The 22,341-nt window shown below is 40.5% G+C and overlaps 2 protein-coding genes across 2 annotated transcripts; one reads left to right on the forward strand and one right to left on the reverse strand.

Moving 5' to 3' along the window:
- The first annotated feature begins 787 nt into the window (after positions 1-787).
- Positions 788-1,920, forward strand: LOC149713656 (uncharacterized). The gene is made up of 2 exons (XM_089844101.1): positions 788-1,595; positions 1,661-1,920. The coding sequence occupies exons 1-2, from the start codon at positions 788-790 to the stop codon at positions 1,918-1,920; spliced, it is 1,068 nt and encodes a 355-aa protein (XP_089700227.1).
- Positions 1,921-6,578: 4,658 nt separating this feature from the next.
- LOC149713657 (uncharacterized) lies at positions 6,579-11,753 on the reverse strand. The gene has a single exon (XM_089844102.1). It carries the CDS (start codon positions 11,751-11,753, stop codon positions 6,579-6,581), a length of 5,175 nt encoding a protein of 1,724 aa, XP_089700228.1.
- Positions 11,754-22,341: the final 10,588 nt, after the last annotated feature.

Raw genomic sequence — 22,341 nt, forward strand, 5'->3', positions numbered from 1 at the left:
CTGCTTTTTAAATCTTTCCGTATTAATTTTGAGTTGAGAAACAAGATTATCTTTAATATTTAAATAAATATAATTATTTTTAATTATTCTAATCTTCAATTATTAACATTAATAATAGTTAAATCGTTTAAAATAAAGTTATACCTATTATCTTCTCAAACGTTTCTAATATTGACGTTTAAAGTGAAGGGTACCCCTCTTGCCCGCTTTCTTCAAATTTTGGGGTATATATACGATTCGTTTCCATTATAATAGTAAGGAAAAAGCGCAATTGCGAAAACCTTTGGTGGCCGATCCCACCTTAGGGAGGCTAGACGTTTCTCGTAACCCTAGCTGATCGCCGCGTATATCTTAAAACCAAACGATGATAATGGAGTAGAAGCCAATGATACAGATTGGTGTCTATGTGGAATAGACGGAAGACCAGTGTATGGTGGTGTTAGAAGCCAATGATACAGATTGGTGTCTATGTGGAATAGACGGAAGACCAGTGGATGGTGGTGTTAGAAGCCAATGATACCAAAAGTATATAGATCTATAAAAACAAAAAGTACAGTTCATGAGCAATTCCCTGCCTTTGGCTGTAGACGGCATGTAAACTGAGAAGCTAACGGTCCTCTTCTCAACCCCAACACGAACTAACCAATCGGAGAAGCGGTTTTTGACGTCATAGGTTTATCGATTTTTTTTCTGAAAATAGTACATCACGCTGACGCCCCAAACGTTAATTCTTTGTACTAGTCTAGTAGCGTCTGCTATCTTTTCTGCTAGAATATAACAGTCAAAAATGGAAAACGACGTATCTGTCGACTTAATTTTAAAAGACTTTGAAAATAATGATTTTTTTACAACGGACCCGTCGGAAAAGAGGAAAAAACAGATTATGTTTATGAAGGATTCTGGCTCTTTAAAGGGAACTGTAGAAAATATGAATATACAATATAATTTACTCTATTCAAAACATGAAGGAGATCGCGGAGGTTATTCGGCTTTTTTATATTCATGGTGCAAGTGGGTTCACAATTTAGTCTTTTCTGAAACTGGAACAGATCCAGTAATCTTATGTGATGACGAATGTGAAAGTGAATTACTAAATGTTATTCAGTGGGTGGGTTGGCGGTTCATTGATCTTAAGGCCAGTGACAAACAAATCAATGATGTTCTACCACAAAAGCGGTCTTATGACCAAACATTTATAGAATACGAGGAAGACATAATCGCTGCAAAAAGATCTAAATTGAGACATTTAAAAACCGACAGGCTTTATACAATAAATAGGCTGGTTGGTGGAGTTATGGGAGAGATCTGGTCTGTTAACAAAGAAGGGATGCAAATTCTTAAAAAAATTAAAAAGGGCAAAAAACCTTTAAGTGCAAAGCAAAGGGATAAGGCACACTTGTTGTATAGAATTGCTTTATCAATAAGAAATACTGAACAACTAGTCTCAGAAATTCCATCAGTTATAAGAATGATCAACAGAGGCGGATTATTTATTGCGCATCCAACATTGATACCGTTTGTATCTCGCTTATGCAAAATGGTTGTGGACCTATATAGATATTGGTCAACTACTCCAACCCCCGGGAAAACAATTAGTAAGTAATTTTAGTCCTTTTGGTAAGCTTTTATATCCCTGATTTTGAAACCTTTACTATTGCAGAGGAGACCACAAAAATTATAAGAGAGGATGAATCTTTGAAAGCACAATTTCACGCAATAGTGTCGGAAATTCCTGAAGTTCAGGAACATGGATTTACAACTAGTCAGTTGGAAGACTTCAGAATAATATTTCAAAGGAAATTGGTCCACGCCAAGTTGGCTGACCTCATAAGAGGTGCAACACGTCGGAGAAACGAAAGGAGGGGTAATCGAGGTGTAGGAGTATGGGGCGCCAAACCGGACAAAATTCGTACATATTAGTGATATATATCAGTCGAACTCTGATATATATTAGTTGAAATCTGATATATATTAGTCGAAAAGTGATATATTTTAGTCGAAAAGTGATATATTTTAGTCGAAAAGTGATATATTTTAGTCGAAAAGTGATGTATATTAGTCGAAAAGTGATGTATATTAGACGAAAAGTGATATATATATATATTAGTCGAAATCTGATATATATTAGTCGAAATCTGATATATATTAGTCGAAATCTGATATATATTAGTCGAAATCTGATATATATTAGTCGAAATCTGATATATATTAGTCGAAACCTGATATATATTAGTCGAAACCTGATATATATTAGTCGAAACCTGATATATATTAGTCGAAACCTGATATATATTAGTCGAAACCTGATATATATTAGTCGAAATCTGATATATATTAGTCGAAATCTGATATATATTAGTCGAAATCTGATATATATTAGTCGAAACCTGATATATATTAGTCGAAATCTGATATATATTAGTCGAAACCTGATATATATTAGTCGAAACCTGATATATATTAGTCGAAATCTGATATATATTAGTCGAAATCTGATATATATTAGTCGAAATCTGATATATATTAGTCGAAATCTGATATATATTAGTCGAAATCTGATATATATTAGTCGAAATCTGATATATATTAGTCGAAATCTGATATATATTAGTCGAAATCTGATATATATTAGTCGAAATCTGATATATATTAGTCGAAATCTGATATATATTAGTCGAAATCTGATATATATTAGTCGAAATCTGATATATATTATTGTTTGGAGGATTAGCAAAAACTAATGCACTGTGCATGAAACATTGCACAGTGATAAATAAGGGTATTTCTAATTAATTCAAGATTAGAGCCCACCTCAAACTCATCTGTGACATTTGTGACAAGCTTTTAAAAGTCCCCTAACGACATATACTGTATATTTGAATTCTGAAATTTATGAAGTTCCCTAAACTTCGTTGCAGAGCGAAAGGCGGACGGTCCAGTCGGGACTCGCTAGCGATAACATACGCAATTTATGCAGTCTTAAAGGATATTATATGTTTTTAAAACAATGGAACTGATTAAAATATAGAGAACGTACACAATTTTGGTTTTAACACTTAAAATAGACAACGTTAAATGCAATTTAAGAAGCGCTATTTGAATATTTTTCTTTTTAATTTATTGCGTTCTTAAAATTATTTTACACACCCTCCAAATTTTCAAAGTGCGGTGCAAGGTAAATTTGCTTTTACACATTTGCATTTACCATGTCAACCTTTTAGGCACCCACATTTAACTATTTCCCGACAAGCTTCTGCCGCTGGTGGCATTGTCAACCATTTTGGTTGCCATTCTACCGTACTATGAAGTTGTGCCAGTTTAGTCCGGCTGCTTTACCAATGTTCATACGTAATTACAAATCTCTTTATAGTTGGTAGAAATTCTTTAACGACTATTTTAGAAGGACTTCTGAATTTGGTTTGTAAAGCATGAGTTAGTTCATAGAATGCTTTGCAAGTTGACCATGCGGTTTTCTCTCCTTTTGCGTTAAAATGTGATGGGGAATGAGAGAGAGAGAGAGGATGACTGGCACCGCGTAGTTACAACCATAGATATAGTAAAACTATAAAGGGTCTAGATCCACTTCGCTGGCTTAGGCTTAACGAAAAAACGCGGAAGGGGCAACGAGCAGACAGCCACTATTTTCTGGGGGTAGCCGTATAAAACGCCATCTATCGGGAACTTTCGAAACTAAATTAAGGGATGAGCTTAGAGTAGTGGCACTCTATGTTAACCGCCTATAGGGCATAATAAGTCAAACCCTCGGAGATGCCATTACTCCATTTTATACGAGCTAAGAGCAGAAAAACGTATTTTATAAATTTTACACCTGTAAAATCTTTTAAAAAAACACTTGGAACTTGTATTTCTACTTACTTTCGAGGAAATACCACCGTTTTCTGAAGGTAAGAGTCTTTTTTTATACATTTATTAGTAATAAAAACATTTAAGGCGAGCTAAGCCTTGGTCTTGTAAAACACGGCAGATTACGCTCTCTTTTCTCTATGTGCAAATCTACATTATGGCCATGACCAAGGCTTAGCTCGCCTTAAATGTTTTTATTACTAATAAATGTATAAAAAAAGACTTACCTTCAGAAAACGGTGGTATTTCCTCGAAAGTAAGTAGAAATACAAGTTCCAAGTGTTTTATAAAAGGTTTTTCTGCTCTTAGCTCGTATAAAATGGAGTAATGGCATCTCCGAAGGTTTGACTTATTATGCCCTATAGGGGGTTAACATAGAGTGCCACTACTCATCCCTTAATTTAGTTTCGAAAGTTCCCGATAGATGGCGTTTTATACGGCTACCCCCAGAAAATAGCGGCTGTCTGCTCGTTGCCCCTTCGGCGTCGACCTCCCATTGAATTGTGTATCTACCCTTTTAATATATCTATGGTTACAACACATGCTTCGAGTGACTTTTGGGGGCGGACATTGGTAAAACAGCCGTATTTATCGGACGCGTCTAACTTCGGAATGACCAAACTTGTACAACCTGATAGTACCATAGAATGGCAACCAATATGGCTGACAATGCCGCCAGCGGCAGAAACTTGTCGCGAAATGGTTAAAAGTGGGTGCCTTAAAGGTTTACATGGCAAATGCAAATGTGTCAAAGCAAATTTACCTTGCACCGCACTTCGAAAATGTGGCGGGTGTGAAAAATAATTTTAAGAACACGATAAATTAAAAAGCAATACTATATTCAAATAGAGCTACTAAAAAGTGTTAAAACTAAAATTGTGTGCGTTCTCTATATTTAAATAATTCCATTGCTTTAAAAAATATTATATCCTTTAAGACTGCACAAATTGCGTATGTTTTCGCTTTACAGACGGCCCCCGTGGAAATGCCCTTAGCGAGTCCCGGCTGGACGTATTTCGCTTTGCAACGAAGTTTAGGGAGCTTCATAAATTTCAGAATTCAAATATATGTGTCGTTAGGGGACTTTTGAAAGCTTGTCACAAATGTCACAGGTGAGCTAGAGGTGGACTCTAATCTTGAATTAATTAGAAATGCCTTTATTTATCACTGTGCAATGTTTCATGCTTTCTTCACAAAGTGCATGATTTTCTGCTAATTCTCCAGACTATAATATATATCAGGTTTCGACTAATATATATCAGACTATATATATCTCGACTAATATATATCAGATTTCGACTAATATATATCAGATTTCGACTAATATATATCAGATTTCGACTAATATATATCAGATTTCGACTAATATATATCAGATTTCGACTAATATATATCAGATTTCGACTAATATATATCAGATTTCGACTAATATATATCAGATTTCGACTAATATATATCGATTTCGACTAATATATATCAGATTTCGACTAATATATATCGATTTCGACTAATATATATCAGATTTCAACTAATATATATTCGATTTCGACTAATATATATCAGATTTCAACTAATATATATCAGATTTCGACTAATATATACCAGTAATTTGGACGAATTTTGTCCGGTTTGGCGCCCCATATAGGAGGGCAAAATTTACGGTGTATGCTGTATGGGACTAAGAAAAAAACTGTGATTAACAAAAAGGTTGTGATTAACAAAAAAAATGTTATTAGCAAAAAAAATGTGATTAGCAAAATAAATGTAATTAAGAAAAAAAAGGTGATTAACAAAAAAGAGATAAACAAACAAAATGTGATAAACAAACAAAATGTGATAGACAAACAAAATGTGATAGACAAACAAAATGTGATAGACAAACAAAATGTGATAGACAAACAAAATGTGATAAACAAAAAAAAATTTGATAAACAAAATAAGTCTCAAAAACAAAAAAGTCCTTATGAAGATGAAAACTGCCATAAACAAAACATCTTGGATCCTGATCTTCCAAATCAAGACACAGACTGCAGCAACACTCAAATAATAAGCCCAACTAGGCCAATCAAGTCAAGTTCTTTCAGAGCACCTAGAAAATTAAGAGACATTGAAGATAACTTACTCTCGGAGAACACTCAAATTAACAGCATAAACAATGATTCAATTACGCCAAACAAATTAATAGAAGCTGAAAAAACGTCAAAAAATAGATTAATAGCAGGGGAAAGCGAGTGCAGCAACAAAGGCATAGTAAGCCCAACGCCATCAACTTCTGGGTTTACTATCGAAGGACATGTAGGGGAAATAACGAGATGAAGATCAGGGAGACATATTAAAAAGAAACAATTAAAAGACTTTTGTTACCATTAAAATTTTATGGTACTATTTTAAAATGTGTAATTGTCACCAAGTGTTCGTGTCTAGTCGCCAACTCCCGTAGAGAGCTATCAACCGACTGAATACGCGGATGCGCGGAACGAAATGAACCACTCAAGAATTTTTTGAACACTAACTAAAATTGTTTTTATTACTTGGTTATATATTAATGATAAAAAATACAGTCAATCTACCAAAACGTAAATCGCTATCATAAAACATTATATTTTTTACATTATCGGTTTTAGGCTTCTGACTGGTAATTAACAAGTTAGAATTATTAACTGAACATTCTCCCGGCCTTAATACGACCGTATTAACTGACTTAACATGAGAGCTTAAGTATCTTCGGTGTCAAATGGCAAGAGGCATAATTTAACGATGGGTCTCTTGATTTCGCCTTTACTGGTTCGTAGCGTAACAACTCTCGTGCAGCCATCTTGACCTGGATGTATTTGAATGACTCGAGCTAGCGGCCAACGTGCGGAAGGTTCGATGTCGGATTTGACGAGGACCATGTCACCGATCTGGATATTCCTTTGTTGCGTCATCCATTTTGGTCTTTGTTGTAATCTACTGATATACTCTCGGAGCCATCGTCTATGCACATCTTGCTTAAGTTTTTGGAGTAGTTGCCAACGATTTAGTCTGTTCGTAGGTAGGTGGCCTAGATCAGGATCGGGAATAGATTGCAGGGATTCTCCGATTAGAAAGTGAGCTGGTGTTAAGACTTCGAGATCATTTGGATCGGATGAGAGTGGAGTGAGAGGCCTTGAGTTAAGACTTCCTTCTATCTGGGTGATGATTGTTGCAAACTCCTCGTACGTCAGTCTGGTGGAGCCAACGACTCTATGCAGATGATGCTTCACGGACTTCACGCCCGCTTCCCATAAGCCGCCAAAATGAGGGGCGCCCGCCGGGTTGAAATGCCATTGTATACCCTGTCCAGATAGATGGTTGGTGACGGCTTCATTATGATGCTCGGACTGGATTATTTGTGCAAATTCCTTAAGTTCTCTGGCAGCCCCGACGAAGTTAGTACCGCAATCACTGTATATCTCAATTGGTTTGCCACGTCTTGATGTGAATCTCCTTAGGGCTGCAATGAAGGCGTCTGTTGTCTGAGAGGAGACTATTTCCAGATGTAAGGCGCGCGTCACAAAGCATACAAAGAGTGCCAGATAGGCTTTGTATGTGGTCTTGCTTCTTGAGATGGGGCGTAACAGGAACGGACCCGCATAGTCGACGCCAGTTTTCAGAAAGGCCCGACTGTACTGTACTCTTGACTTCGGCAAGTCACCCATTAATTGGGTTACGGTTGAAGCTCTATGTCTTGTGCAAGTAACGCACTTCCGAATCTGGAACCGTATGGCGTCTCGGCTTCTTATAATCCAATAATTCAAGGACAATATTCCTTGGACCATTTGAGCGCCAGCATGGAAATGTTGTACATGAGCTTCTTGGATAAGTAGTTCTGTGAGTCGATGATGACGTGGTAGGATGATCGGATGCTTCATAGCAGATGTTATATTAGCGTGTTTCAGTCGTCCCCCAACTCTCAGAATTCCATTGGTGTCTAGTTCGGGACGCAGGCATAGTATTTTGCTGGTGTTGGTCAACGGTGTACCATCCTTCAATGCGGCTATTTCGTTCGCAAATGTCGTGCCTTGGGCAATTGTGATTAATGTCCGTAGTGCGGCTTCCAATTCTTGGGATTGAAGTGGACCAATCATTGTAGAGATGAGCGATTGAGGATTGATCTTCTTTCGATGTCTAGAGAGAGTATTGTTAATGAACCGACGAATCCAGGCTATTATACGCCGTAGACGAAGAAGTGTTGAATATCTCGCGAAAATCGAGTTGTCCCCTGTCTGGGTTGTTGAAACTACTACGGTGCGTTTGGCTTCCTCTTCGAGACCCTCTTCGGAACAAGCGGTGGAGAGTTGCCCTATTTCATTCGGAACGCTTTCTTTGTCGGCCAACCATGATGGTCCCTTCCACCACAGCTTATGGTTGACTAAATTGGCGACAGCGATTCCCCTGGAGGCGATATCCGCTGGATTTTCGCAACCTGGTATGTGACCCCATTGCAGTGACGGAATACTTTCTTGAATTCTAGCTACCCGATTGGCAACGAACGTTTTCCAGCGGCTTGGACATGACTTGATCCAACCGAGGACGATAGTGGAATCGGTCCAAGCTTTCATGTCGTTGACTGAAAGTCCCAACGACTCTTGCGTAGCTGCCATGAGATCAGCGAGGAGTAGAGCGCCGCAAAGTTCTAGCCGTGGAATCGTCATAGCTTTTGCGATAGGAGCCACCTTTGTTTTAGCCGTCAGGAGGGATACGTAGATATTCCCATCTTGGTCTTCTGTTTTCATGTACACCACGCCAGCATACGCCTTCTCGGAAGCATCGGAGAAGCCGTGAAGTTCGATAGTGCAATGTGTTGGCGAAGTGTATATCCATCGATCGATATGTATATTTTGAATTTGCTTGATAGTTGTTTGAAATTCTTCCCATTGGAGCTGGACGGACGCTGTCGGGTAATCGTCCCAGCTGATCTTCTCCTTCCAAACTTGTTGCATCAGTATCTTTGTTCTGATTATAATTGGTGCGAGCCAACCCATTGGATCGAAGATCTTTGATATTTCGGCTAGCAGGTTTCTCTTCGTAATTCTTGATTGATATACTGGAACGTTCACCTTGAACAAGAATTGATCAGTTGTTGTGTTCCAATAAAGCCCAAGTGCCCGAACCACCGAAAGGTCTTCCATTGATAAAATGTCTTTAGTTTCTCGTAGCTCCATGGGGATTTCCTTTAGACATTCCACGTGGTTCGACGCGAATTTGCTGAGTGTAAACCCGGCGCTGTAGAGCAGTTGCCGAAGTTGAGATATTGCTTTTACCGATGTTTCCACGCTTTCCTTTCCGCTCATGACATCGTCCATGTAAAAGTCTCTTCTTGTAATGTCGGCTCCAAGAGGATAATCGGTAGCACCCAGACTGGCTAGCTCCTGTAGTACTCGTGTCGCCAAGAATGGCGCCGAGGCCGTACCGTATGTGACTGTTAGTAGTTGAAACTCTTGAATTGGCTGGTCTGGTTCCGATCTCCAAAGAATACACTGCAAATGGCGTTGTTCCGGTGCAATTAGAATCTGGCGATACATTTTCGATATATCTGCAGTGAACGCCACTCTGTGTATCCTGAATCTCATCAAAATGGTATAGAGCGAATCTTGCACGACAGGACCAATTAGCTGAGCATCGTTTAACGAGAAGCCGGAACTAGTCTTCGCCGACGCGTCGAAGACCACTCTAAATTTGTTAACCCGATTCCAGTCCTTCAGGATATAGTGATGTGGGATGTAGACTTTACCGGCTGATGGTTCTTGATTTGTCTTGGACATATGTCCCAAGGTCTCGTACTGCTCCATAAATGTCTGGTACAAAGTCTTCACTTCCGTCCGAGACTGAAGTTTCGCTTCTACCTGTAGGAATCGTTTCTTGGTTGTTGGGTATGATGAGCCGAGAGGCACTGCCGGCTGCTTCATGGGCATTCGAACAACGAATCTTCCTGTTGAATCTCGATGATAATTCTTCTGAAAGTCCGCCTCGCAACTTCGTTCTTCTTCCGTCATTGCCTTCTTTTTCGGGACCTGTTCCACCTCCCAAAATCTCTCGAGATTTTCTTCCAGGCTAAGCGTATGATAGATTTTGATTTTCGGCGGCTGACGGCCGGTTGGTCCAGAAACGAGCCAACCCAGCTTCGAGTTGATAGCGACTGGTGACATGGAGGTACCGGCTCGTTTCCCGTTGAGCAATATCTTGAAAAAGACGTCGGCGCCCAGGAGAATATCCACCTCCGCCGGTACATTGAACGCAGGATCGGCTAATTGAAGACGAGTGATATGACGCCAGTTGCTGGTGTCATACTTCTTACTTGGGAGCTGCGATGTAATCTTCTTCAAGACGTAGGCATCAATGCAGAATCTTTCAAGCTTCTTGGAATCGAAATGCGGTTTGAAATTTACTTGCGCAATACCCCTGCTTCGGCCAATTCGAACTGAACCCAGTCCCACTACTTCTGTATCATCTCTTTCTCGTCTTAGGCCCAGTTGTCCGATGCAAGCTTCCGAAATACAGGACACCGTGGATCCGCCGTCTAGCAGGGCCCGGAATGGTAAACTTCCACCCTGAGCTGTCTTTACTCGGATGACTGCCGTGGCCAACATGGAGTCGTACTTTGAATAGGTGTCTTGTGAATGAAAGTTTTGCGCTTGGCTTGATTGGGCATGTGATCCTGTGGGTTGGTTTCCGGTCGCCGGCTGGTCATTTGACTGGGAATCGACGGTTTCCGAATGAAGCAGCGAATGGTGTTTTCGTCCACAGCTTTTACAGCCTTTCTCCAGGGGGCAGTCCTTTACTCTGTGACCGCTACGAAGACAGTTGAAACAAGTCTTGGATTTTTCAACCAGAGCCTTTCTCTCATTAACTCTTAGTGCGTTAAACTTCGGGCATCGGTAATTGAAATGAGAGCCAGAACAAAAGGAACAATTACCGGCGCTGGGTGTTGATTCTGTTCTGGCCTGTAGACTCATCCTTTTAGGATGAAGATCCTTCATCTGACTGCTGGTACCGGAAGACGATGCTGCCAATGAACGGGCTCTTTGCTTGATGAAGGCTATGAGGTCTTTGCTTTCAGGGATCTCGGTATTACTCAGACTTAGCTCCCAATGCTCCTTCGATGTAGGGTCTAACTTCTGAGTAATGAGATAAAGCAGGATAGCGTCCCATTTGTCGGTAATCTTCAGGGTGTCAATGGCTCTTGTGCATTCCATTGTCATGTCTACAATGGACCGAAGCGAGGTTGCATTACTGGTGGTTAGAGATGGCAGCGATGAGGTGAACCGTTTCATGATTGCAAAATAGAGCTCCCGCTTATTCTCGTATCGCTCCGTAACTGTGTCCCAGGCTACGGAGTAGTTGGCGTCCGAAATGGTCAACGATTTGATTATCTTGGCGGCGTTTCCGATCAAGCTTGATTTAAGATACGTGAATTTCTGCGCATCAGATAGCTCCATGTTGTTGTGGACGGCGGTGACATACATGTCTCGAAAGGAGATCCATTCATGTACCTCTCCCGAGAAGGTTGGGAGATTAATCTTTGGTAACTTGATTTCTGCATGAGGACTTGTGGTAGGGCCTTGGCCAGGCTGGGGAGTTAAGGCTGCCTTGAGTGCCTTTAAACTGGATACCGAATCCACGTAGCTATTGAATAAGCTGTTCAATGTCAGGATATGATCATTAGACTTCTCGGGTTCGGCAGCAATGATTCTGATATGAGCTTCGTCTATAGTGGTCCATGCCCTCTCAGCCTCCTGAATGAAGAGTTCTACTTGATGGATGGTCAAGTTAGTCTTAGCGGTCTTTAATCTTCCGGCAATGTTGTTCAGCAGCATCTCGCCCTTGTTTCTTTCTGCGATAGCTTTCTCCAAGGCCGTGGCAGGCATGTTGGACTTCTTTCGAATTGGGTAGGTGAGCAGCAACTAGAATCCCACGTAAAAGACGGCCAGCAAAGGATCCGGCTTGACGGACCAAAATGTTCGTGTCTAGTCGCCAACTCCCGTAGAGAGCTATCAACCGACTGAATACGCGGATGCGCGGAACGAAATGAACCACTCAAGAATTTTTTGAACACTAACTAAAATTGTTTTTATTACTTGGTTATATATTAATGATAAAAAATACAGTCAATCTACCAAAACGTAAATCGCTATCATAAAACATTATATTTTTTACATTATCGGTTTTAGGCTTCTGACTGGTAATTAACAAGTTAGAATTATTAACTGAACACCAAGCGTATATAGATCAAGTATAGTTGTTGACGTTTTGATGGTTGTTATATAGTTTGGTTATATAAGTTCCTGTTCTTATAATTTTATTGAATGTTATGACACCTTAGTTCCTATTATAATTTTAACTGAATGTTAAAAGTTAAAATACCTAAATAGATTGTTAAATACAAAATAAGAACATATATTGAATGTTAAAAGTTATAACACCTTAGTTCCTATTTTTATAATTTTAACTGAATGTTAAAAGTTAAAATACCTAAATAGATTGTTAAATACAAAATAAGAACATATCTTATTTTGACTCTTACAATGCAATTTGAAAATATGTCAAATAGAAAATATTGCTGATAATAAGTCGAGAACAATGAAATGTTTTTCAAAACTTTTCTAAAACCTTTATTACTTTTATAAAGTTGTATAGTTTTCTGAAAATGCAACTACATTGGGAATGAAAGGAGATACGAAAATTCAATTCCTATTTTTCACAAATATCCAAGCCAACTTTGCGGTAAGATGCCTCTGCATTTTGAGAGGTTTTTGTGCACCCCTTAATCAATAAGGCTCGTCGCGCGTTGCTATAGTTTAAACTTGTTAATTTACCGGCTGTTACATATTTCATTTGGCTGAATAGAGTTTCTACCGCAGAGCCGTTTAACCGAAGAGGATAAATGTATTTTGAAGGATGGCGCGTCGTGAAATCTTGCAAGTAGTCAATGAAACCATAAATAGATATTCGAAGAAGCTCAAATGTTTGCCATGCAAGAAACTTGGGGTTATTTGTCATTTTCTTACTATCAGTCATTCGTTCAATCGCCCAATTTTCAAAATACTTTAGTCCATTTAACATGGATCTTATGGGTGGCGACTCTAGGCTATAAACTCGTTCCTTAGAGAGCAGGCCTTCTTCAAATATGTCATGACACGCTTTTAAAAAGTCATAGCAAGCCATCACATTTTCCCTGTCATTTGGGACGTCTTCAAACGTTGGATTGGCATAATTGTAAAGTTCTCCCATCACTTCCATTTGTTGCAAGATTCTAGCTGGGGTAACATTTAGTTTCGTCCAGGAATCACGGTCAATATGGGATTGCAGAAGACGCTTGACCTGAACCAATTCGCCACTGTCCCTTCTGTCATCTTCTCGCTTTTTCATTTCAGCAATTTGTTTCCACCCAAATCTTACACCTTGTTTTGTGAAATCTCTAGTTCCTTCATCTTGGGAATGATTTAAGGCATTTATCATATTCTTTAGTTGGTGGCTTGGGCACACCATCCAATAAATCCATCTCTCCTGGACACACCAATTTCTTATTTTTGTGCTGAACCGGAAATTTAATGATCCATCTTCATTCGCAGAAGGTTCGAGGGCTTTGCTGATACCTAAACTTTGTCTTAGGGAAGAAATGTTGCTGCTCCCTCCATCGCAAACGAAAACTCCTACCTCCAACCCTACAGAATGGAATGCGAAAACAGTCTTCAACAGTGTGCTAGTTATAGCTGCATGAGTGACTGGCTTCGAAAACATGAAATAGGGGCCTATAATGTCAAAAGATGTAGTGGTGCAGCGCCAAAGATATTGAAGAGCATATTCAGCTTCCAAAACTTCCGAGAGGTTTCTGACTTTGTATAAATCTTCTAAAGACGCATATTCATTGGGATCCATTGCAGCCCCCATGAATTCACCATTCGTTGAATTCCACATTAATTTTCCAATGATTACCTCTCCGAGTGACGTATGTCACGGAGAGGTATTACACCGGCCGTGTCTGTCTGTCTGTCTGTGTGTCTGTCTGTCTGTCTGTCTGTCAGACCCCACGTGACCGCGTTCGCAGTTTACAAATCGGAGCAAACAAATACCCGATTTCCGGAACGCGTTCACGGTTCACGGAAATTTGGCCATTCATCTACCAACACCAGTCTTTACTAACTGGCTTCTAAGGACCACAATCTGCTAGTCTTTGTCCATCCCACATGGACACTAGTCTGTACTTGCTAGCTTCCAAGCACAACCATCTTCTGTTCTTCGTCAATTTCACCTTGACACCAGCTTCTATGCACCACCATCTCCTGTTCTTCGTCAATTCCACATTGACACCAGCTTCTATGCACCACCATCTTCTGTTCTTCGTCAATTCCACATTGACACCAGCTTCTATGCACTACCATCTTCTGTTCTTCGTCAATTCCACATTGACACCAGCTTCTATGCACCACCATCTTCAGGTCTTTGTCCATTCCACATGGACGCCAGTCAGTCCATTCTGGCTTCTTTGCCTTCGTCATCGTTTGGTTTCAAGATATACGCGGCGATCGGCTAGGGTTACGAGAAACGTCTAGCCTCCCAATGGCAGGGCTTCCACCATCGGTTCACGCGAATGCGATTTTATCTATTATTGGTTTCAAGATATACGCGGCGATCGGCTAGGGTTACGAGAAACGTCTAGCCTCCCAATGGCAGGGCTTCCACCATCAGTTCACGCGAATGCGTTTTTATCTATTATTATAATGGAAACGAATCGTATATATACCCCAAAATTTGAAGAAAGCGGGCAAGAGGGGTACCCTTCACTTTAAACGTCAATATTAGCAAAGTTTCGAAAGATAATAGGAACAACTTTATTTAAAACGATTTAACTATTTTTAAAGTTATTTACTGGCGATTAAAATAATTAATATCATTAATATTTAATTAATTATTTAAGATAAACTTATTTCTATGTAATGACACAAGTGAGAGTTTATATAGAACGAGTAATGAAGATTGCATCCGAATCGAAACACTACACGCACATCAAAGTTAATATAAAGCGAGTAGGATGATAAGATCTCTTACAAAACGATAACATTTCCTTTTTGCAGAATATTAAATGGAAATATTTTAAATATTTTTCGGCATTACGATTCTTTAAGTAGTTGTGTAGCTATAAAGCTCTGTTTCATCTTTATATTCCAAGAACATCTTTTGATATTAACATTTCAAATTTGGTGTTTTCTTTTTAATTCAGCTTTACTACATTTATATATAGTGTAAACGCATTTTTTATATTCAATAGATAATATGGATGTTAATTCTTCATCTATCCACAAGTCTTGAAACGATTGGGTCTGTGAAATAATTACCCTAGATTTATACTAGAAATGACCTTGTTTCACCTCATCTTATAGGAGGTCTTAACGGTTCAGAGTGAGCCGAAAGTTAAATACACCCTTCACTGATACATTTTAGGTCCTCATTAGAATTATTGAGGATACAAAGGAAATTGTTAAACGCTTAAGCCTTTGCTAAACACCTTGGCAATATTTCGCCAATTTGAACTAGGTACTTCCGGTTTATCTCATTGGCTGGTGGACCTGTGTTTAGAAAGTAAATTCGTCTCGGCTCGGAGAGGTTCATTTTGGTTTCCCAACTTGTTTTGACCTCATCAAAAATCAATGCGCCTTCCTTGACAGGATTATAATATTCGGGGTGATCTCCAACGAACTCATCAAACCTTTTGGATTCCTTCTTGAGGTGAACAAGATCGATTCCTGGCTTACTTTCAATCTGTCTCACTTTGGCCTTTAAGGTGTGAGTACTTGGTAATTGCAAAACGTCAAATGATGCAAGAGCCTCGTACGCTGCAGGTGAACGAGAATAGACACTGAGCGCAATTCTATAAGTAAGTGGACTCCATCTGTTCCCTTGCGATCCTTTTCTACATTTTTCCTGATCATTCAAAAAGTCATTTTTTGTTGAGGGTTGACTGTTTAGCTCTGTTAAGGCCTAGCAATAAGCAAACACGAGACTCAAGTTAATAATGGGGTAAATCTTTATTGAGTTTTATCATGCGCGTCCGCGCAACGTCTGGTGATATTTACACTCGGGTACGTATATGTACCATGTCATAAAAAAGTATTACAGTTATGAAAGTCTATTAATTTATATAAAAAACATTTGGTCTACGACCTTATCATTACATTTCCCCTTTTTTTTTTTTTTTTTTTTTAACATCCGAAGAACTCGGTTGGTCTTCTGTGGCGTGTTGAGCGTCTGGTTTGGGCATTAACATTTTCCTCCTGCGGTGTTATCTCCAAGTTGGGCTGGTTTGGCACGCTGTTTTTGTTTTGATGATACGTTCTGCTGTGCGGCGGTGATTCATGTGTTGGTTGATTGGCTGAGTTTAATGGGGCGCGTGGTTTTTTCTCGAAGTGACTTTGCAAATCCAGAGGGAACTGTGATGCGTAATGAGTTGGTTTCCGTTGGCTTTGAGGTGATGTCATGGCTTTTGTTTCACTGTGGTTTTTGATGAAACGGATTTGATTTCTGTGTCGCCGCACCAAGCCTAGAGATGTGTCGATTTTGTACATCATTTGTCCAAGTTTTTGTGTTACACGACCCAAGATCCATGGTTCTCCTCGTCCGAAATTTTTTGCATATACCATTGGTTCCTCGTGGTCGTTTGTTTCGATGGTAGGGTGGGTTGTTGCTGGTTTTCTCTTCGGGTTGCAGACGTCCAATAGAGTGATTATTGGTCTGTTCAGCATGCTTTCTGCTGGTGAATGTCCACCATTTACCGGTGTTCTTCTATAATTCATCAGAATTTTTGTTATTCGTGTCTCCAGAGAGCCTTCGCGATGATCGTCGAGACCCGTTCCAATAACGTCGATATGCGGTGTGGAATCGCCTGAGAGCTTCCTTAAAGATGTTTTAATTGTTCGAACTGATCTCTCTGCTTGGCCGTTTGAGGATGGATGATAAGGTGCCGACGTTAAATGTTCAATATCGTTTTCACGGGTAAATGCTTTGAACTCTTCGCTCGTAAAGCATGTTGCGTTGTCTGAAACTAATGTCGACATGATTCCGAAACGGGCGATGTGTTGATTTAGGCATCGTATCACGGATGCTGATGAAGTGGATTTAGTGATGTCAACTTCCATCCATTTTGAAAAGGCGTCTACCGTCACAAGTAAGTATTGATTCTCGATCGGCCCGGCAAAATCGACGTGCACCCTTGTCCATGGAGTGGTCTCTTGCGGCCATGATGAGAACCGTTGTGCTGGCATTGAAGCGTGCATGCGACATGTCGTGCAGGACTGAGAGAGCGTTTGAAGGTCGTTATCTATACCAGGCCACCATACTTTTGATCTAGCTAGTTCCTTCATTGAACGAAGACCCTGATGCGTGGCGTGTAGCTCTTGCATGATCTTGTGGCGTAATGATTCGGGAACTACTACTTTGTTTCCGATTAGAAGTACGTCTTTAGCCGTGGAAAGTTCCAAAGATCGTCGGTGATATGTCCTCAGGTGAGATGGAAGCAAGTGTTGATTTCTAGGCCAACCAGACTTGATATATTTAAGGACTTCCGATAGGATGGGATCCTTTAGTGTATGTCGAGACATCTCTGGCACGTTTATTGGTGTGTTCGATTTAGTTCCGATTAATAGTACTATTTCCGTAGGAATTGGTGGTTCCGTGTCCGGCATTTTTAGTGGTAGGCGGCTGAGAGCGTCTGCGTTGCAGTGTAGAGATCCTTTCTTGTGGACTATCTTATAATTATAAGCCGATAACATCAATGCCCATCTTTGAAGTCTTGCTGCGGCTGTCGGCGGTACTGGTCTATTTTCAGCGAAGATGGCTATTAGAGGTTTGTGATCAGTAATGAGTGTGAATTGTTTCCCAAGAAGGTAATCTCTGAATCGCGTAATTCCAAATATTAGTGATAACGCTTCACGTTCGATTTGTGCGTAATTTCTTTCGGCGGTGGTTAAGGTGCGTGAAGCAAAGGCTATTGGTCTTTCTATTCCCTCGACGATGTGTGAAATTATGGCCCCCACGCCCACGGGAGAGGCATCACATGCTAGGATGACTTCCTTCTTGGGATCGAAGAGCACCAGCATGTCCGAGGATTGTATTGCATTCTTGGCTGCGTTGAAGGCTTCTTGATGAGCTTCGGTCCATTTCCATGGTGTTGACTTCTTCAAAAGGTCGTATAGCGGTGACAGCAAAGTCGCCGAGTCCTTAATAAAACGGGAGTAATAGTTTATTAACCCGAGAAAGGAACGCAGCTCATCTATGTTTTGTGGTTCTGGAGCATCTCGAATGGCTGATAATTTTTGCACTTGCGGATGCAGTCCTTGCGAATCGAGGCGATACCCAAGAAAATCAACTGATGTTTTCAAGAATTGACATTTTTCTCTGTTCAATTTGAGTCCGGCATTGGTGAACGTTGCGAACAGCCGGTCTAATTTGCGTAACAGATCCTTTGCATTTTTGCCTCCAATGATAACGTCATCTTGGAATGGTGCTGTGCCATGGTGATCCTGAAGAAGCGTTTCCATGTGCCTTTGGAATATTGCTGCCGATGATGAAACGCCAAATGGAAGTCGATTGTACCGGTATAGTCCCTTAGAAGTGTTTATAACGACGTAGTTCCTGGATTTCTCGTCTAATTCCAATTGATTATAGGCATTACGCAAATCGATCCGCGCGAACAACGTGCTGCCCGCTAACTGCGCGAATATGTCGTCGACTTTCGGTAGAGGGTATCTTTCCGTGTCGATGATCCTGTTGGTCGTGATTTTGTAATCTCCGCAGATTCTTATGGTGTTGTTTTTCTTCAAGATTGGGACCACCGGTGTGGCGAATTCCGCATATGGCACAGGTGTTATGATTCCTTCCGTTTCTAGTCTCCGTATTTCATCCTCCACTTTCTCTTTTAAATGGTATGGTATAGATCTGGCTTTGTGAAATTTCGGTGTTGGTGCGTCCTCCCGGATGTGTAGCGTCACTTTCACGTTCTTGAGACAGCCCATTCCCGGTGAGAAGATGGCTTCATATTTGTCGAGCAAGTTCGTCAATTCATGCGGTGGTACCTCGACGTGGTTGACCATTTGATCTGGCAATGGAAGCATTTGCAGGTCGGAAAAAATCCAGTCTCGTCCCATGATGCTTTTGGCGTTCCCGGCTACTACGACTAGCGGTAATTTAAGCGTAAGTTGTTTGTACTTTACGTCAACGGTAACTTCACCCTTGATGTCTAGAGGATGTCCGGTGTAGGCTGATAGATGCTTGGGCCCTTGGTGGAGAGGCTCTGATATTTGTAATTCGGAATAACGTGTTTCTGATATAATGGTGTATCCTGAGCCCGTGTCGATTTGAAATGACATCGGTGTATCGTTGATTAGAAGTGATACGATCAACGGTGGGGAGGGTTTCACCCGACGGGTTGTCTGGTGACGTTGTGATTGATGCTGATCTTCTATGTTGAATATGTCATATTCCGGTAGGTACTGGGGCGCGTTAGGTTCGTATGGATCCTGTTGTGCGTTGGATTCCTGGTCGTTGTCACTATCTTGAATGTGGTTCGGGTCAGTTTGTGTGTCTTGCCCGGACGGTCGTGGTTGTCGCCAGTTTCGACTCTCTGTTCTTGCTCGCCGACGACAGGCTTTTTCCAGGTGACCTTTTGTTCCGCAGCCTCGACATGCGTAAGCTGAATATGGGCACTCCCATTCTGGATGAGTTGTGGATGTGCAACGGATGCATGGTTTCCTTGCTGTGTCGACATATCTGGTGTAGGGCTGCTGTCGTTGTGTATTGACCGTACGTCCCCTGTTGTTTCTGCTTGATTGGTACTGATTGGTGGATATTCTGTTGATCACATCGTCAGTATGATTGTGGTTTTTCAGCTCTCTAGCGTCCTGTTCTGCTGTTTCGTGAGCTTGGGCAGTGCTGATGGCGAGTTGGAGGTCTATGTTCTTGACGGCTAACAACTGTTTCTGGACATGATCGTTGTTGATTCCGCAAATCAGTCTATCACGCAGCATTACGTCTAGGGTAGCGCCAAAGTTGCAGAATTCAGCTCCTTTTATCAAGGCCGCGACGTAAGTGGCAACGGATTCTCCGAATTTTCGGTCTCGCTTATAGAATTTGCACCTCTCTACTATTTCCGTCGGTACTGGTTCGAAGTGCTTGGTTAGGATGTCTATAATCTCGCTGTAGGTTTTTTGGCATGGCTTGACAGGAGCGATGAGGGTACGCAGTAACGTATAGGTTGAGGTGCCCAAGACGGTTAATAAGATGGCGCGTTTTTGATCGGCCACTGCCAGGTTGGCTGCAGCAGTTTCCTCGTGGTTTTCTTGAATCCCGTTGGCGGTGAAGAACAAATCCAATCGTTCAGTATATATCGTCCATTTATCGGAATTAGCGTCAAAAGGCGGTAATTGCCCAAAGGAAGAGCGAGCCATGCTGGTCGGTAGAAGTCTGTGATTGTCCAATGTTGATGACAGTGACTGTAGTGTTTTTTTTTTATTAATATTGTTGTTATCTGCTATGCCCGCGTGAGATCTCGCCTCGTTCCGTCGCCAATGTTAAGGCCTAGCAATAAGCAAACACGAGACTCAAGTTAATAATGGGGTAAATCTTTATTGAGTTTTATCATGCGCGTCCGCGCAACGTCTGGCGATATTTACACTCGGGTACGTATATGTACCATGTCATAAAAAAGTATTACAGTTATGAAAGTCTATTAATTTATATAAAAAACATTTGGTCTACGACCTTATCAAGCTCCCATGCTTTTCTTAATGCCAATCCAATAGTCTTGTTTTTTTTCATGGCTTCACTAAATATTTGATCCAAATCGTTACGTCCTTTCATGTTAATTTCAGCAACGATTTTTTTCATTTCCCCATCGTGTTCTTGGTTTAGTTCCAAGGAGGTCGCTATAAGTTTGCTTTCTAGATCCTTTACTTTTCGAACTAGTGATGATCGTTTGCGTTTACTTTGCAACAACCTTTTTCGCTTGGACTTGGGAGTCAAAATGGTAATCCTGCATCGTGAATCAACAGACTGCCTCTTTAGTTTGGATCTCGGGGTGACTTGTTCTTTTTTCTTTTTGCAATCCGTCATGTACCTGAAAGTAATGTGTTATGTTATTCCCAAGTCAAATTCAAGCTCCACAGCTTGGTGGATTGTAAGCTTTTACCAGTTAAGGCTACGACAATTTGTACATTGGTACAGCCTTTCCCGAATTTTTTCTTTAGCAGCATTGGGTGGAGGTACAAACCATACAAAACAATCAGTAGCTTGATAACGCTCAAATGGATAAACATGTTTTTGAAGCTTTTTGGTACATTCCATCCCCATTGCTTCATCCTATTGGAGAGATCCATTGTTTTTAAGTATTAAGTCACATTTAACAATGACAACATTAGAGTTCATCATACCTTCCTTATTCCAGTACAAAAAACGTATTTTTTATCCAGTGACGCCATGGCATTGGTGACTATTTCCACATTTAGGGTTTGAGTTTCAAAATTGTAGTACTTAATTTGTTCTACACCTTTGAAAAGTGTCAATATTGACAAGGTTCCATCACAAGAAAACAACAAGCGTCGCGGAGCATCATAATAATTTGCTACAGCCAGTAACCCATTCTCCTGGTAAATCTCAAGGTATTCCACAAGTCCATTATAGTCTTTTAAAATTCTAATAGAAGCTCCTGCTAAGCATATAATATGTCCAATTATTCATCAATTATTATTATTGCGAGGTAAACAAAAGGATTTACATACCTTGACTTAAACTCTCTGTAAATGTTTTTAAAGCTAATATGGCTGGAGAAATAAGTTCTAATTCATTGAACGTCGTATCAAACGCAGTGGCTTCTGTTGAAATTGATAGAGCTCGTCTTCGTTTGGGTCCAAAACTGTCATCGGCTGTGCAAGTCTCTTTATCCAAATATAACTTTCGTTTACGACTATTTTCAACTAGGTTTAAACTATTAAAGCAATTTATTTCTTCCCATTTCTGAGATGGTACGTTAAATCCAAAAATCTCCGTTTGAGTTTCAACATTTCTTATGTTTAAACCAAAGTCTGTCTGGATTTCAGCGCTAACTTTCACTAAGCCTTTGCTCTTTAACTCACTGGCGCTGGTTTCATACGTTTGTACACCAACATCTTCTTTAAATACTACATAAAAGTTACACTGAGTTTGCTGGTTTTTGGAAGTTATTGCATCCAATTGCGCTTGGCTTTTCTTCCGTGGCATTATTTGCTTTATTAATTGTCTTATTATGTCAAAAGATTGTAGAAACCGTTACCGGACTCACTGTAAAAAAAAATGCAAGAGCCAAGAACCCGATATTATGACCCATAGCCCATTCGATCCGCGCTCCCGGTCCCGGACGCTGCGCTGCTCGCGCTATAGCGCTATAGCGCGAGCAGCGCAGCGTCGTGATGCGCGTAATCGAGTGGGCTA

The sequence above is a fragment of the Phalangium opilio genome, unplaced genomic scaffold (assembly GCF_054372755.1).
Source record: "Phalangium opilio isolate 3A_F unplaced genomic scaffold, DU_Popi_V2 ptg000009l_1, whole genome shotgun sequence".
Taxonomy (NCBI): domain Eukaryota; kingdom Metazoa; phylum Arthropoda; class Arachnida; order Opiliones; family Phalangiidae; genus Phalangium; species Phalangium opilio.

Bases quoted from the DNA above. Each gene is read 5' to 3' on its own strand.
- LOC149713657 (XM_089844102.1), bottom strand. From the start codon at position 11,753: ATGCCTGCCACGGCCTTGGAGAAAGCTATCGCAGAAAGAAACAAGGGC.
- LOC149713656 (XM_089844101.1), top strand. From the start codon at position 788: ATGGAAAACGACGTATCTGTCGACTTAATTTTAAAAGACTTTGAAAAT. The intron at 1,596-1,660 runs GTAAGTAATTTT...TTACTATTGCAG, and splicing joins AACCCCCGGGAAAACAATTA to AGGAGACCACAAAAATTATA.